We start from the raw sequence: 15,761 nt of genomic DNA, 5'->3' as shown, positions 1-15,761 counted from the left end.
TCCTCTACGCCGCCTTCCACACAGCCCTCCGCACCTTCCTCTATGCCGTCCTTTACAACATCCTCTACACTGCCTTCCACACCACAATCTACGCCGCCTTCTACACCGCCTTCCACACCATCCTCTACGCCGCCTTCTACACCGCCCTCCACACCGTCCTCTACGCCGTCCTTTACAACATCCTCTACACCGCCTTCCACACCATCCTCTACGCCGCCTTCTACACCGCCCTCCACACTGTCCTTTACAACGCCCTCTACGCCGCCTTCCACACCATCCTCTACGCCGCCTTCTACACCGCCCTCTACACCGCCCTCCACATCGTCCTCTACGCTGTCCGTTACAACATCCTCTACACCGCCTTCCACACCATCCTCTACGCCGCGTTCTACACCGCCCTCCACACCGTCCTTTACAACGTCCTCTACACCGCCTACCACACCATCCTCTACGCCGCCTTCTAACCGCGCTCCACACCGTCCTTTACAACGTCCTCTACACCGCCTTCCACACCATCCTCTACGCCGCCTTCTACACCGCCCTCCACACCGTCCTCTACGCCGTCCTTTACAACTAATTACTATGCAACTTCACACTAAGATCGGATTAATAACGCCGCACACCCTGTTGTCGACGCTGCACAACACACTCTCGTTAAGGACACAAACGAACCGAATTAGCGCTGCGGCATGGTTGGAGAACCTAAACAAGAGCCTAAACAAACTTCGTACCTTGGCACTTTACGCATGCGCGGAAGGAGCTCTTTTTCTTTTCTGTACGTTTTCTGGGAACGTCATGAAATAGTTCGTAGTTTTAGCGCTTCCCTTTCTTCTCGTTTCTATCCCCTTCGCCGGACGAGATGTCCTTTCGTGGGGCGGAACGTTATCTCGAATGCTTAGAGATAGACGTACGCTCCGAAGACTACCTCTGGCTAGTGCGCGTATGTAAAAGATATATGCGGCCCCCTACTCTTTCGCTCCCTTCCAAAACCTCTCTTCTAGCGTTGCGTTATCTCATCTCGGTTCAAACGCAACGCTAGAAGCGATGTACTGGAATTGAGAAAGAGCGAAAAGTCGGATAAAGAGAAGGAGGCCGCATATATCTTTTATTGCATCTCGATTCGAAGACAACGCTACGGAAACAGGGTGATAGGAAGAAAGAAAGATAACGAGAGGTAGATAAAACAGAAAAGAGTGATAAAGTGAGCTATAGGGTGTTATGGCGTTACCTAGAATGAGCGAGCCGTCGAGAGCGCGCCGGATATCAGCGGACGCACATTCCAATCCGCGCGCTCGGCTCGTGAAATATGAATGCTGTACCGCAGCGGTGCCAGCCGAAGGAGGAGAAGCCAATTTTTTGTTGCGGATCTGCCAGGCACGCGCGCTATTCGTCATGTATTATTCGCCGGGTTGCCTGCCCCGGCGTCTGAAACTTTCTTTCGTTACTGTTTCTTTTTTTTTCTTGCGCGCGCGCAATGATTTCCTTATTCGTCCTCGTTTCCGGCCCTTTTCACTGGTAATTTCAAGCGGCAGCGCGAACCACTCATAAGAACAAAGGAAAAAAAAAACAATATATCACGAAAAACGGCACGCGCCGCTCATGAAAGCTCTGCTTAAAGCGGAGGACGTCGAACGTTCGAAAAAATGTATATAGGCAACGGCTTTCCGAAAAGAAAAAAAAAACGAATTGCTCATTCATCCGGGCGTGGCCCGTGCAACGAGAAAGGTTATAAGAACAGATACTTGGGCGAGTTTGTAAGGATTCATGATGGTACTTAGAAGCGCAAAAAACAATATACACAAGTCCTGCCTGGTTCTTATTCCTGGTGTATCTTCTGCTTTCTTGTTTTGTTTTGCTTTTATTTTCGCTTCTAAGTACCATTCTGGAGATGGAGATACCCGGAAAGATGTTAAACGTACTTCCTGTACAAAACGAGATTCGAAACGCCGGAGAAGAAAAAAAATGATATTACGAAGTCCGAGCGACCACGATGAAAATGACCAGGCAAAGGGCGAAGCGCCGCATGATTGATGCGTATCGGAGTGCTGGCGCTGCTCCGCGTGCGGAAGGAATAGTCGGCTTCGCCGCAGCGCGCTCGAGCTGTGCGCAGAAATTCCCTAAGCCCAACACGCAGGACTGAATCCTAAACGAAAGCCTTGAAAAACGCAAGACCAACAATACAGAGATGAAGAAAGAGGCGGCTATCTATCTATCTATCTATCTATCTATCTATTTTTTAAGTGCCTGTGTGTAAGATAAGCATCTAAGAAAGCGTTTATGTAGCGTTTTATTCAAAGCAGCATGCTAAAATGATTATCATGATGATTCTGATGAGTGGGGTTGTGCAAACGGGCACTGCGCATTACTATCCCACTCAATAATATTATTTGTTGGGGTTTAACGTGCCAAAATCACGATATGATTATGAGGGACACCGTAGTGGAGGGATCCAGAATGTTCGGCCACCTGTGGTTCTTTACGTGCCCCTGAGTCTAAGCACACGGGCTTCAGGCATTCCCGCCTCCATCGAAAATGTGGCCGCCACGACCGGGATTCGATCCCGCGACCTTCGAGTCAGCAGTCGAGCACCATAGCCACTAGGCCACCGTGACGGATTACTGTACCAGTGAAGTCCACGGCTTCAGTCTCGCAGAGCAACTAAAGTTTAAAAGGAGAAACTATTTTACCCATGTGAGCCAAGCCGTGCGGCGCGGGGTCTGTCCTGCGTCTTCTCCGGACAGAAATGAAAGTTCTTTGACTCACTCACTCATCGCCAGCATCTATACGGCAGCTGCAGATAAGGCGATTGAGCTATCAGTGCGCAATGCAGCTCAAGACAACGTACACATCTGCCTAAACTTCATCTCGGCGGCGTCCAGCGACTTCGTGAATTGGCAAAATGATCATTTCTAGCAAGATGCCCGCATTATTAATTCTGCGCGTGTTTATAGACTTATAACGTTGCTATGTTTCAAAATAAATGATTGGTTGCAAATTTAGAAAGGTAAAACGTAATCAGCGCGCACAATCAGAACTCCCAAAGTCACGCTTACATGCACGAGCATACTCAGCCGTCATTATAACGAAGTCGCATCTGACACGAGAATAACTTCGTTATAACCAAAAATTCATTATAAACGTATATTCGTAAGACTGTATCGATGGCAATCATATTCGTCATTTATTTCGTTATAACTAATAATTTGCTATCCTCCGCGTTCGTTGTATCGAGCTTTGAGGAATTCCTTTTTTTTTCTTCTTCGACATACTCTCAAGGCGTTCAGGTATCGTAATCGGAAGGCCCATTATTTCATTCGTCAGCTGTGTAACACAATCACGTAACAGATTAGGCAAATCCATAAAACTATCCGTCCTTACTGTGTTTAACCGACGGGCCGCAGTGGCAGAGTTGCCTCTATGCGGTAATTTCAATTACACTTTGTGCGAAGTGAATGATAACGCAGGTGCGTTGGGGCGCATTCTCGCAAGCGCACGCGTGGTCTTGCGCGATTTATGAGCGAAGCACGGCAGCAGCCCGGAGTCGAGGATTGTGTGTGGGGCCACGCCTGCACCCCTCCGGGCAGCACAGTCCACGCCCCACTCACGGGAAATTGCAGACTCGTTTGGAAGGCGGCAGCGGCTGTGTGTCTGTACGTGTGTGACGCTTGCACACACACACACACACACACACACACACACACACACACACACACACACACACACACACACACACACACACACACACACACACACACACACACACACACACACACACACACACAAACCCATACGTACAGACGCACACATTCACACTTAACGACGGACTCACACACCCACACACATACGCACCGTCGCACGAAAGAACGCCGAGTCGGTACTCGGTGGTAAAGAAATTACTTCGTCGTACATATTGCTGGCGAACGCGGCAACCTTGCATAGCAGCCCGAACGGGAAACCGGCACGGAGCACCCGCGTATACAGTCCGCGTATAAGTATGCACGCACAAATACACCCCGCTAATTGAGGACCGCTTCACGTGGTCCGCAGTGGTTCAGGGGTTAGTTCGTTTGGTTTGTGCAGCGCTTACATCATGGTGCCGACTCTTGCCAAAACGAACCTGGATTACGTACACTCAGGTTGTTAACAAAGTTCAGGTGCCTAGCCCGAAATTTTTTATCAGATGAGGGGGGGGGGGGGTGCGGTTAAAACACCGTTCGTGTAGATGCGTGCGTGTGACTATATATATACACATGGAAAACTGAATTTTTTTTTTTTTTGGGGGGGGGTGAGGCATCTGAATACCCCCTCCCCTTTTGGCTTCGCCAATGATAAATTTCCTCTGGACGACTTTGCATCATTATGATCACACTTTATTCGATCCACAGCATCTTAGAGTCGTATGAGTCGGTAGTATATCAGACTGGCTACAGCATCATTCCTGACCACTCATGTAGACCCGTTTACGTAACTACACACAGCCTGTATTGCGTAGCCAGACAGTAACGCAGTTTGTAGGCATACAGCTACAAGCTGTGCATTCCTAAAGACTACGTCTTCACACTACGTCACTGTTTTTATCACAGCGGTATGAGAAAATATGCAGTCCATATCCATCCGTCCGTCTGAGAAGGACAGGCCTATACCTATCAGACGGATGGATGGACAATAGACTCACTCATTCGCTTAATTATTTGTTCATTTAGTCAATCACTTACAAAATGATTGATTCAGTGCTCGCTAACATAACCGTGCCCCTCAATCGCCATACATAAAACCAGGAATGGTGCTGTTGAGGTTCATCCATTTAGAACCCTTTTTTTTGTGTTCTTTTTATGGCTTCTGGGATCACCGTCAAACGAGGTTGATCGCTGCAGCGTGAACGACCGCGCTCGTCGAGGTAATGACAGTGTATCATCTCGATGAATGATATTTTTTTTTGTCTTAGGATTGAAGGTACTGACGAACGTATACCGCCTACATCTGGTACCACGAAATTGAGATTGCCACTTACTGTACAAGCGGGGGTATTAGCTCACCGAGCTGAAAAATCGCGACAGAAACATTGCGGTAACGGTTCGATCGGAAACCTCGGTTCTACAAAAACAAAACACGAATAATAAAGACCGCCTGCTGTCATCAAAACCTATACCTGCCTACCACGTCGAGGAAGAATCGTCATTACCCTCGGCGAGCGCGTTCACGCTACAGCGACCAAATACTTTTCTTTAATCTCGATCCCAGCGAGAAAGAACAAATAAGTTAAAAGAAAACTGTCGAAACTCGATTTCACCGTTACCTTTATTACCCCGGTTATCGTTACGGAAAGCGCGCGTAGAAGAAGAAAAAACAGAAAGAAAAGGAACCGCAGAAAGACCGTGGTGGCATACGGTGATCATTATTAAATCGAGAGTTGGACGGAATCCGATCTCCTCCGGGGAAATGAAATCCCGACAAAAAAAAAAAAACGAAGAAGAAGACACACAGCGTCGATCGAAGTACACACATACGCTCAATTAAAGGACGTTTCGACTCCCGCACGGGTGCCTTCGTTCGCAAAGATCTTCGTGAATAAAGGCACCGGTGCGTAAGCGGGAACGCCTTTTGAAATGAACATACTTGTGCCTTGGCCGGGGTTGTGTATTAAGGCGAAAAGCCTCAGATGCCTCAGCAAACGCAAAAAAAGAACGTAGTGCCGTAGTCGGCGTGAACACAAAGTTATGAGACAGATCATCACCGTGTGATGACGACACGTGACATCTTCATGACGTCACAGATCGCCGGAATTTGTGAGAGAGAGAGTGTTCGGGAAAAGAAGAAGGAATAAAAAGGACGCTATTTTCTGCCTCCCGTTGTGGGAGCACGGCTCAGCGCCTTTAAAGATGGGGAACGGGGTCGTAAGGATGATGGGAAGAAGAAGAGAAGACAGAAAGAAGGCGAGAGTAGCATGGCAAGAAAGTATCTTGTCAGCGCAGGCGGGATACGAAGACAAAGCGGTCGTCTACAGGGCGGCGAGGTCTGCAGGGACCGCAAGCTCGAGGAACGCTTGCAGGGCTGGTATTTTCGACCGCGCGGGAAGAAAGCGAGTCCTCCACAGTTATCGCAGGGAGACCGAGCAGACGATAGCGGCTCGCTATCACGCGTCGTTCAGCGGCCAGAGCAGGGCAGTTCCTGGCGTCACTACAACGTCACGTAACATGACATCACATGATGAAGTCATCACGACGTCGTCGCTTGGTCAAAGGTGGGCCGATCCCGGAGGCACTGCAGAACCACGAGAAGCGCAGAAAGCTTGCAACGTCTCCGATCCCGGAGGCAGAGCAAAACCACATTGGGTGCAGACAGCTTTCGAAAACGTGGCATCACAGACGTCATGATGATGACGTCTGTGATGACGTCTTTCGGAAGTGGGGGGTCAGTACACTCGACTGAGGAGAAAACGAAGAAGATGGCATTCGCCTTCGAGTCGCCTTAGGCAAATGCAGAAGGGACCGTGTAACTTCATTTTTCGTGGCAACGATCATAATTACTCTATCCGGCAATACAGCTACGATGGTTTTTACCGTAAGCAGTTATAGCTAGCTGGTCGCATCCATGCGCTCATTTCGTTTTGCGGTGCACTTCGCTAGGCCCGAAAAAGACAGCGGCCAAGAGAACGAGCACGTTACATATGTGAGAGTGCAGAGCAATTTCGTGAAGGGGGAGGAGGCGAATGTTCGATTCGGAAAGGAAACCGCGGAGGTGTGTTCTGCGCACGCGAGAATCGTTAGGCGATATACCTTATTTTCTCACGTATAACGCGCTCAGGCTATACGGAAAACTCGGAGCTAAAGACGGGGTGAAGATTACAAGCCCATTTAGGTGCGCAAGTTATCTTCACGGCAGGGCTTATCTGTAATACAAGGAAGACAGCTTCGCGTCGATGCGCCGGATTTCTTTTTTCTTTTTATTACGTCGGTTTGTAGGGGCAGCAGGCAGGGGGCGGGTGCAGTTTATATGCAGGGGCGGGTTATACGCGAGAAAATACGGTAGAGCGAAGAAGTTTCGTACATTGCGGAACAGCAAGAGCGCGTACATACTATAGCAGCGGGATGAGGGAAACTGGCATGCGCCAACTTTTCTTTCTTATTTTGTTTTGCTTGCCGTGCCCCAATGGTTCCAATCAGCGTGCTACGGCGCGCCCCTCCCGCGACCGCCGCGACGATCATCGGCAGGTAATGACGCGGTCACGACACGGTAGAAAAGCTGGAGAGACACAGTATACAAAAAAACTCGCAAGGTCCCCTATGCTATCACCTAAGACGACTCGAAGGTGATAGCCATATACCCTTCGTTTCCTTCTCAGTCGATGCATTGTTTACCCCCCCCCCCCCAAAAAAAAAAAAGCTTTTACAGCGAAAGCTGTTATGAGATCATTTCACCGGCCGTTTTTGGCGCCGTAGTTGTCCGCCGCCGCCGCCGCCGCCGCCGGTGTCCGTAACCAGTATCGCTCGAAATAAGAAAAAAAAACGAAATAAGAAAAAAATTCCAGGATGGAACGAGGTTCGAACCTGGGCCCTCTGTGTGGGAGCCCAGTATTCAACCTCTGAGCCATGCCGGTGCTTGAAACTGCTATGAAAAAAGGTCCTATACAAGCTTCATGTCGGGAAGGAACCACATTAGCAAATGCAATATAGCGTGGTAGAAGAGTAAAATAAGCACCAAGCGTCGCACAACGCGAATTCTGTAACCAGGCGTCACACAATGCGAATTGCGCAAGGAGTAGGTTGTTGAATGCTTCCAACCCATTAGAAAGGGCTGTGCCATAATTCGTCATCGTCATCAGGCACAGCATCAATAAAGTGCGCATAATGCCTTACATGCGTTTAGCAGGTACCAACGCTCTCCGTAGAATGACGAAAAATGGCACAGTGCCTGCTGCCCTACTTCTCAAAAATTACAATGATTTATAGCGTAGTGGGTTCCTCGCAAGTGCACTTGTATTGGTTGCCAAGGAAGCCCATAAGCGCATGATCCATTTCCTCGCGGTCTCAGTAAAATTACAATGATTTACAGCGTAGTGGGTTCCTCGCAAGTGCACTTGTATTGGTTGCCAAGGAAGCACATAAGCGCATGATCCATTTCCTCGGGGTCTCAGTAAAATTACAATGATTTATAGCGTAGTGGGTTCCTCGCAAGTGCACTTGTATTGGTTGCCAAGGAAGACCATAAGCGCATGATCCATTTCCTCGGGGTCTCAGTAAAATTCATCACCCCCCCCCCCCCACCCGTCTCTCTCCCACGTCAACGTATGTTACACAGCATGACGGGAGAGGGAAATAGCGACTGGGCGTCACCCAATGCAAATTACATAACTGGTGGACTGTTTAAAGCTTCCAACCCATTACAAAGAGCTGAGCCATAATTCTTCATCGTCATTAGTCGTCGCGTCAACAAAGTTCACATAAGGCCTTACAGACGTGTAGCTGGTGCCTCGCTTCTCCGCAGAATGACAAATAGTGGCTTAGAAGGTGCTTCCCAACTTCACAAAAATTGTGATTTATGGCGTAGTGGGTACCTTTCTAGTGTACTTGTATTGTAGCCCCAAGAGAGCTTACAACGGGCTCTAGAAACGCCGCTCTTCCAGCTTTCGCTGTGACTGTGCTGCGGTTTCAGCGCAGGCCTGGGGTTTTTTGGACCTAACGTGGTTTTGTACTACCTGCAGGATCGGAGGCAATGCAAGCTCCGGCACCTCCGTGATCGGTTGGCCGATCATAGAGGCGGTGCATGTGACGACGTCATCGTGTGACGTCACAACTTTTCGCTGTTTGTGACGTCATGATGACGTCATATGATGACGTCATCACGTGATGCTTTTTTGCATCGCTCGTGTTGACGCCGCGGACGCGGGACGCCGACGCCGTCGACGATCAATTTTCGCGTTCGATGAGGCATCAAAGGCTTCTGCCGTAATAAAGAAGGTCGGATATCTCAGATCATCCTTTTTTGTGTGTGTGTGTGTGTGTGTGTGTGTGTGTGTGTGTGTGTGTGTGTGTGTGTGTGTGTGTGTGTGTGTGTGTGTGTGTGTGTGTGTGTGTGTGTGTGTGTGTGTGTGTGTGTGTGTGTGTGTGTGTGTGTGTGTGTGTGTGTGTGTGTGTGTGTGTGTGTGTGTGTGAGCACTACAGACAAGTCATCTCACACAAACACCTCCCACGAACGCATACGCCGACGCATAGCCCGCGGACAGGCGCTACACCAAAGACACTACAGTCAAATCTCGATAGAACGAATACGGTTATAACGAATTTTCGGTTATAGCGATGTGAATGAGAACTTGTGCTGCCACGTTTTACAGTGTTACGAATGCGAAAGCATTGCCCTGTCATACGCGACTTCGTTATAAGCAGGTTTGATTAATAAAGCACGTATTCTATATACGTCGTGCAGCGAGCATTCTTTTCTGCACATGATACATACGCGCGGACTTACTGCGAGTATATACGAGCGCAAACACGGTCAAACGCCAAAACGCACGACCGCAGTACATGCATAGGAAACACACTGAACCTGCGATGCATAGAACCGTATAACGATGTCCCTTTACGCATGGTCTGAGAATCTACGTCTATACTAGATTACCGATACGTTCCCCCCTGAAACATTTCAACGTTACATCCCGCCCTATTCTTTGGACAATACTCGCCAAATGCCTGGTATCAGCGACGGCGACCTTGTAAATCATTTAAGTTATGAGGTTCTACGGGCGAAACGGGGATACTATTGCGACAAGGCGGCGTAGTGCGGGACTCAGTATTCTGAACACCTGCGGAGGTTCTTTTAACGTTCACGTATATCTAAGCACATGAGCGTTTTTTTTTTTTCTTGCATTTCGCCCACATCGAAATGCGGAAACTACGTTTGGAGCATCCCAGTAGGAAGGAAACGTTTTCTTCCAAAAGGAAGAAAGCGACGGCAGCGATACAGTCTAAAAAGGTTAGTACTTGTACTTACTGAACAGCATTATTTTGACATTGTGAACCCTGGCACTTAGTTCTGAATCGAAGACGGAACAAGAACATACCTACAACTGCACATCTCATGCCAACTGAACGGTGCATAAACACACTGTGCATCCATATCTTAACCGTTGTCTGCATAACACAAATAGTGTTCAGGGAGCCGGCACGAAATGTGCTTGTCATCTTTAGCGCTCCAAAGTACTCTAACAAGACGCCGGTGCGCAAACTTCTACAAGTCTTTTACCGAATGCGAATTATGATGCACATTGCGGCCCCCATTACCTTTCCGGCATGCTGATTACCAAAACTCCATCTTATAGGATTTAGAAATAAGGATGCAGAGCTGAGCCGCTTGGCTATGCATTTCTAAAGATCCCTAATTACACGCGTATAACCGGTTCGACAGCGTCTACTAACTCTGGCATCCATATTTCGGAAATTCCTCTTTTGAAACAATGCCTTAGAACTCCTATTGGGCGAGTCTAAGTCTACAGAAATGCTTAAGCGAGCCGCTTAAATACAAGTAGCAGTCACTTTCGATAGTCGCCCCACCGCCCTTCTACACACACACACACCTTCCCATATGGACCATTTCAGGGATGCCTAGCTGAATCGCTTAAACACGTATGTCTAAAACTCCATAATGACCGTTCTGTCAAGTGGGATATGAAAGAGAACACCGAATTCGTATTTAAGCAACGATAATTCTTGATGTATACGGGTGTGACGTATTGGTTTAGAAGATATGCCTCTCCGCTTGAATACTTAACGTTACGAACACTTTTGTTCTACCCAACTGCATTTACCTGCTATGGCCTGTTGAAGGCAATTTCAGTGTTCTCTTTCATATTGTTCACGACTGTATATCCTGCATTCCGTTACACTGAGCAATAACCCCCTACGGGTCAAATCGAAAAATGCACACAGCACTCCTCTTCCACTTCAACAAGCTGCTCAGAGAACGCCCAAGTGCCTCGCAATGCGCATGCGCTAGGAAAGGCGGCGGGGGCTCACCGTCCAGGGCGACGAGGGCGCCGAATTCGTTGGCGAATCGACGCTCACGATGCGCACTCGCATGGTGACGCCGCGGCGTCGCATCACCACAGGCATGTCCTCCTCGTAGATGGTACTCTCTTGTCGCTGAATCATGGCTGCTTTCTGGCGCGGCGAAGTAGACTCCGCAAACAGAGTTCACGTGAAAGAAGCAACAGAGTTCGTCAACGGATCTATCTTCATTGCAGCGACCGAAGTGAAAGCGAAGATTACAGTTCGTAAGCGAATTCTTCCATGCCCGAATGCTGCTTTTTCCATTGACTGGTCACGTTACCAGCCGCTACTTCGGCCGAGAAGTGCTCGCAAAGTTCGTGAAATGCCGAGAGCCCGATGGAGCTGCAATGTAGACGATAGCTACTGGCTCGTCTTGCGAGCAGCCACGACCTTAGTCGAAAAATTCTCGCGAGGTTGGTGAAATCCCGATACTTGGATGAACTGCAGTGCAAATGATAGCGTGATCGCACGTTTTAGTCAAAGAGTGGGTACGCACTTCACTTCGCAGTTCTCGCAAACACTTGTAACCACCAATCAGCGCGCAAGACGTTCGAGAAACGTGACGTAAAGAGACAATAGCCACATTGCCGTAGCGTCCAAGTGGGCGGCCTTACAGTCTCGCTGTGCTGATATGAGCGGCGCGACGCTCTCGTTACACTTTTTCCAATTGCGCGAGGCGCAGTTTGCTGCCGGAAATGAGAGCTTGGCGTAACATTGGAAACGGAACGAGTTGAAACGTTTGCACTTCAGCACGGTTCCAGCGGAAACACAAGAAGCGCTCCGTAACGGCCACGTTGCTGACAGACGACGACCAGACGAAATTCAACTTAGTCGCAGAAGTACGACGATGCGAAGTCGCTTCAAGACCCAAGGCGAACAGCGTTGTTGTACTTGCCGTTCGCTGCCTCGTTTCGCAGTGAACTGCAACAGTTTAACGTAAATATACGGCTTTAGAGAGAACGGAAGGAAGGAGTAATGACGTCAGCAGAAGCGGTAGAAGCCGGTCGCGATGTTCCAGACGACACAGTATCCCCGTATAAAAGGCGACACGTGCGCGAACTCCGGGAAAGCGCTCCAAATAGCAGACGACGCGTGTAGGGAAGAGAAAAGCCTGTGGAGTCCTGCGGTGAAAGGGGTGTATAAGTTGCAGACGATAACACGATGACGTCGCTACACACACGGGGTCTTGGCTCCGTTTTCGTAACGAAAATTTCGCACAACGCGAGCAGGAACTTCGATGACGCGTGTGAGCTTGCCGCGAGCACTCTCCGCAAAGCGCAAAATTGGCTTGGATTGGATTCTCGATTTAAGCGTCGCGGCAGTATCGGTCTTAAGTGCGACTCTCAACGTGCTTTGAACGAAAGCAGCCTCAAGGTTTTTGTTTCAAAGGGAGCTTTACGAGTTAGTTCAACAATGCTTTTACGTAAAACGAAAGAGTCAGCCCCTAGCACAAGGCTAGATCCACTGACACGGAAAACACTTCCTGGTTTAAGACGCTGCTCCTCTAAGACGCTCGAAATGAAAGCGCCTGAGAAGCTGCAAAGTTTCCTTAGCAAAAATTGAAGCACAGTGCGAAACTCGATATCATAATAACAAACCAGCGCGGAGCTGGTAAAAACAGACTCTACCTTAATTTTGTTTTACCGACACTGAGCGCTCTTAAGCGCGACCTAACAACACGCGTAGACTAACAAACCTGGCTCTCACAAAATAAAAAAAATGATATTAGAACATTATTTCTTTGACGAGGGATCAATAATAAAATATTACCGGAAACACCTACACTAACCACTCCACTAATTAATTTTCTATCAAGTTCGTTAAGCCTTAGGAATGACTTTGAATATTGTTTCGAAGAATTTTCTCTCGCAGGATGCCTTCTCTGATGGCTTAGAGGAATCAAAGAGCCTTTGGAAATTGGAGCCTCTCTTGGATTAAATCAAAAACCTTGGTTGTCGTAAATCAATATCGGGGAAATGTTCACGACTAAAATGAGAAATGTCAAGAGAAATAAAATACTGACGCGAAATGTCGATCGAAAGGCAACTACAGCTACACACGGTTCAGCGAGGCTCCGTTCAAAGTCGAGGACCAAGGATGTCACCCAAGTTCTCTTCCCAGGATCCAAGGTACAAAAGTTTGCCACCAACTCTACCGAGTTTTTTTTTATTATTATTTTATTGTTATTAATACTCAAACGTTTATTTTGTAGCGTTGGAAAAACTGAGCGGCAGGATTACGTTGCGATCCTTTTTCAGTGGCTCAAATTTCTTCTTTTCCGATATATAACATCGATCGCTTGGGTAAGAGGGGAGGTTTCCGAAATACGAATTCGCGACAGCGCTCACTTCTACGCCGCAATTCCGAGCCCTTGTTTCGTGCAACAAAACCGTGTTAACACTAGACCGACTTGTCCGAAAGTTTCGCGACAGCCACCGCGGCAACCTGGAAGCATTAAGGATAGATACAAAAAAAATACTATCTGATAGGTATCTCGCACGACAAATCACACTTCGAAGTTTCGAACAGCCTTGCAGATAAACCATCAAAATAATCGCTCAATACTTTGGACGGTCAAAATGAGAGCTTACGCAAAGGTGGAGTTAAGGAAAAATGTTGCTAAGCCTCCCCTGAGGTTGATTTGACTAAGACGGGAAAAAAACAGCGCAAAGACTTAAAAAACCAAGGACCGCGAATAAGAGAAATCTTCTGAAGCTGTCTCTGTCGTATGAGGAGCTTTTCTTGAAAAGCGGAGAAGTGTTTGATGTATCGACTTCACAGTCCTGACTCAAGAACAGTGGCGCCCCCACTAACGCTAGCCACGAGCCGACCAATAAGTGACGTAAAAATAAGTACAACGCACAAAAAAAAAAGAGGCGGCGAAGTTCAGAAGGACGATACCGGTGTCAGTTCTCGCGATCCTTATCGCACGAAAAATAAGACGACGATAAAAACGAGCCGGTCAGTTCGACAGTTTCTTGTTTATCACTTATCGTGAGTGCACAAAGAAAACGGGATTAGGCCTAACCCTCAGAACCACGGCAGAAGGGATTCAAGCACGAGCGAATTTTTGAGATAAGATAAAAGAAAAAAAAAAGGTCACGCAAGTGATAGGTCCTGAGCACCAGATCGAAAAAGGTGAGCCCCTGATACCCGGATATGGGTAGAGATGTATGCGATGTTATAGATTTATATGCTTGTCTTCCCCCTCGAGGAAGGGCTTTACGGATGATGCCGCAGGTGGCGCTGGGTAACGGACGATACGCTGATCCCCAAGAAGGGTTTCTCTTCGAATCGGTCAAACACGGACGCGCCTAGAGAGATGAATAGACGTCTCTGCAGCTTTCGAGTCTGACAGACTAGATCGCCAGTGCATAACACTCCCCGAAGGGGGGCTTCCTTGCACTGCCTCGCAATAGTTCAGCGTAAACAGAACACAACGAGAGCGAGCACCATGGGATAAAAGACGGAGAACAACGCGATATGGAGTGCCCACGCGAAACACAAAAAAAGTACAGAATAATACGAACACTTCTTTGCTGAAAGAAACACTAAGCTACAAGCGTTTGTTGGTACGGTTTGTTCTTTAATACTTTTTTTCCTTTCGATACTGTTTGAACCGCGCTTGACGACAGCTGACACGCAGGAAGCCCGCGACGACGACGCAGGCTCCTCCTAGAAATTACGCCACTACGCGCAAGAGCACCACCTAGCGGGAACTCAGAAAAGCAACACAGCGATGACAGCCAATAGAAGGATACGCCATTTCCTGTTATTCCCGTTATATTTTTCTTCCGTTGCAATCTTTAAAGAGCATTAGCTGCGACCTTACAACAGAGGTACTGGGCCAAACAGCGATGTAAAGCCCACGCAGGCTCCTACAGATGACGTCGGTAGTGTCACCTCAAGCAGCGCCGCCAAGCGGAAACTCGAGGAAGTTAAAAGCCGAGACACAACGGAAGACTGCCTAAGAGATGAACTGTTAAAACCCGTGGCAGCTATTCAATGGATATAACGGTCGACTTTGCCCACTTACACCTCCAAAAAGCTTGACGCTTGAGAGTGATGGATAAACGTTACTTTACTTTCAACGGGTCAAAGCAAAGGCAACGGAGCGAGTGGTTAAAGCTGAAGCAGTACGCAAAAGCTGCCGCGCTATTCAGACGTCAGTCAGAAACAACACAGCTAAAATAAACGAGGCTCAAACTTCCGTGAAGCTGATCAGTCAGCAAAGTTTGGCAAGTTAATCCTATTCAAGCATTCGCACCTGTTATACACATCAAAGAATAGCGTACAAACAACCAGGAAAACCCAGCGTTCCGCAGGCGCAGAATCTCGCTGTTTCTCTGCCGTTATCTTAGTAAAACCCGGTAACCCGTAATTACATAGCAGCCAAACATTCAGAACATAACGTGGACACCAGGCATGGGGAGAAACTCGATTACTAGGCCGCCCCTACCGGTTTAATTATTTTCCCGGTGACTGGGCGTCCGTTAATAAACGACCCCCCTCAACTCTCGGTTTCAGGATCACTTCCTAAATCTTTCTGCGTAAACAAAGGGGGGAGTTTTGCGCGAGCTTTGATTAACCGCTCCTCTTATAAGCGGCGAACTTACCGGTAGCCTTCCGATATCGATTGCGATCGTATCAACTTCGAGGTATTATCCCTGGGGATGATGAACTCCGCGAGAACTTTTACTCCTCCACCGGGGTGTACGG

At 48.2% G+C, this 15,761-nt stretch overlaps 1 protein-coding gene across 4 annotated transcripts in view; it reads right to left on the bottom strand.

Moving 5' to 3' along the window:
* LOC119404699 (microtubule-associated serine/threonine-protein kinase 3) overlaps positions 1-15,761 on the bottom strand; it is a 307,846-nt gene that overhangs the window by 166,782 nt on the left and 125,303 nt on the right. Inside the window, exon 1 of one of the 4 annotated variants that reach the window (XM_037671341.2) lies at positions 11,010-11,207. The exons of the other annotated variants lie outside the window; for them this stretch is intronic. Coding sequence (XP_037527269.1) covers positions 11,010-11,144 — 135 coding nt within the window. The 5' untranslated portion in view covers positions 11,145-11,207. Of the gene's footprint in view, positions 1-11,009; positions 11,208-15,761 lie in introns of those variants that run through there. 4 annotated transcript variants of the gene reach the window in all.

The sequence above is a fragment of the Rhipicephalus sanguineus genome, chromosome 9 (genome assembly GCF_013339695.2).
Source record: "Rhipicephalus sanguineus isolate Rsan-2018 chromosome 9, BIME_Rsan_1.4, whole genome shotgun sequence".
Lineage (NCBI taxonomy): Eukaryota > Metazoa > Arthropoda > Arachnida > Ixodida > Ixodidae > Rhipicephalus > Rhipicephalus sanguineus.
Note: the sequence above shows the minus strand (reverse complement) of the source record. Positions and strands in the feature narration are given on the sequence as shown.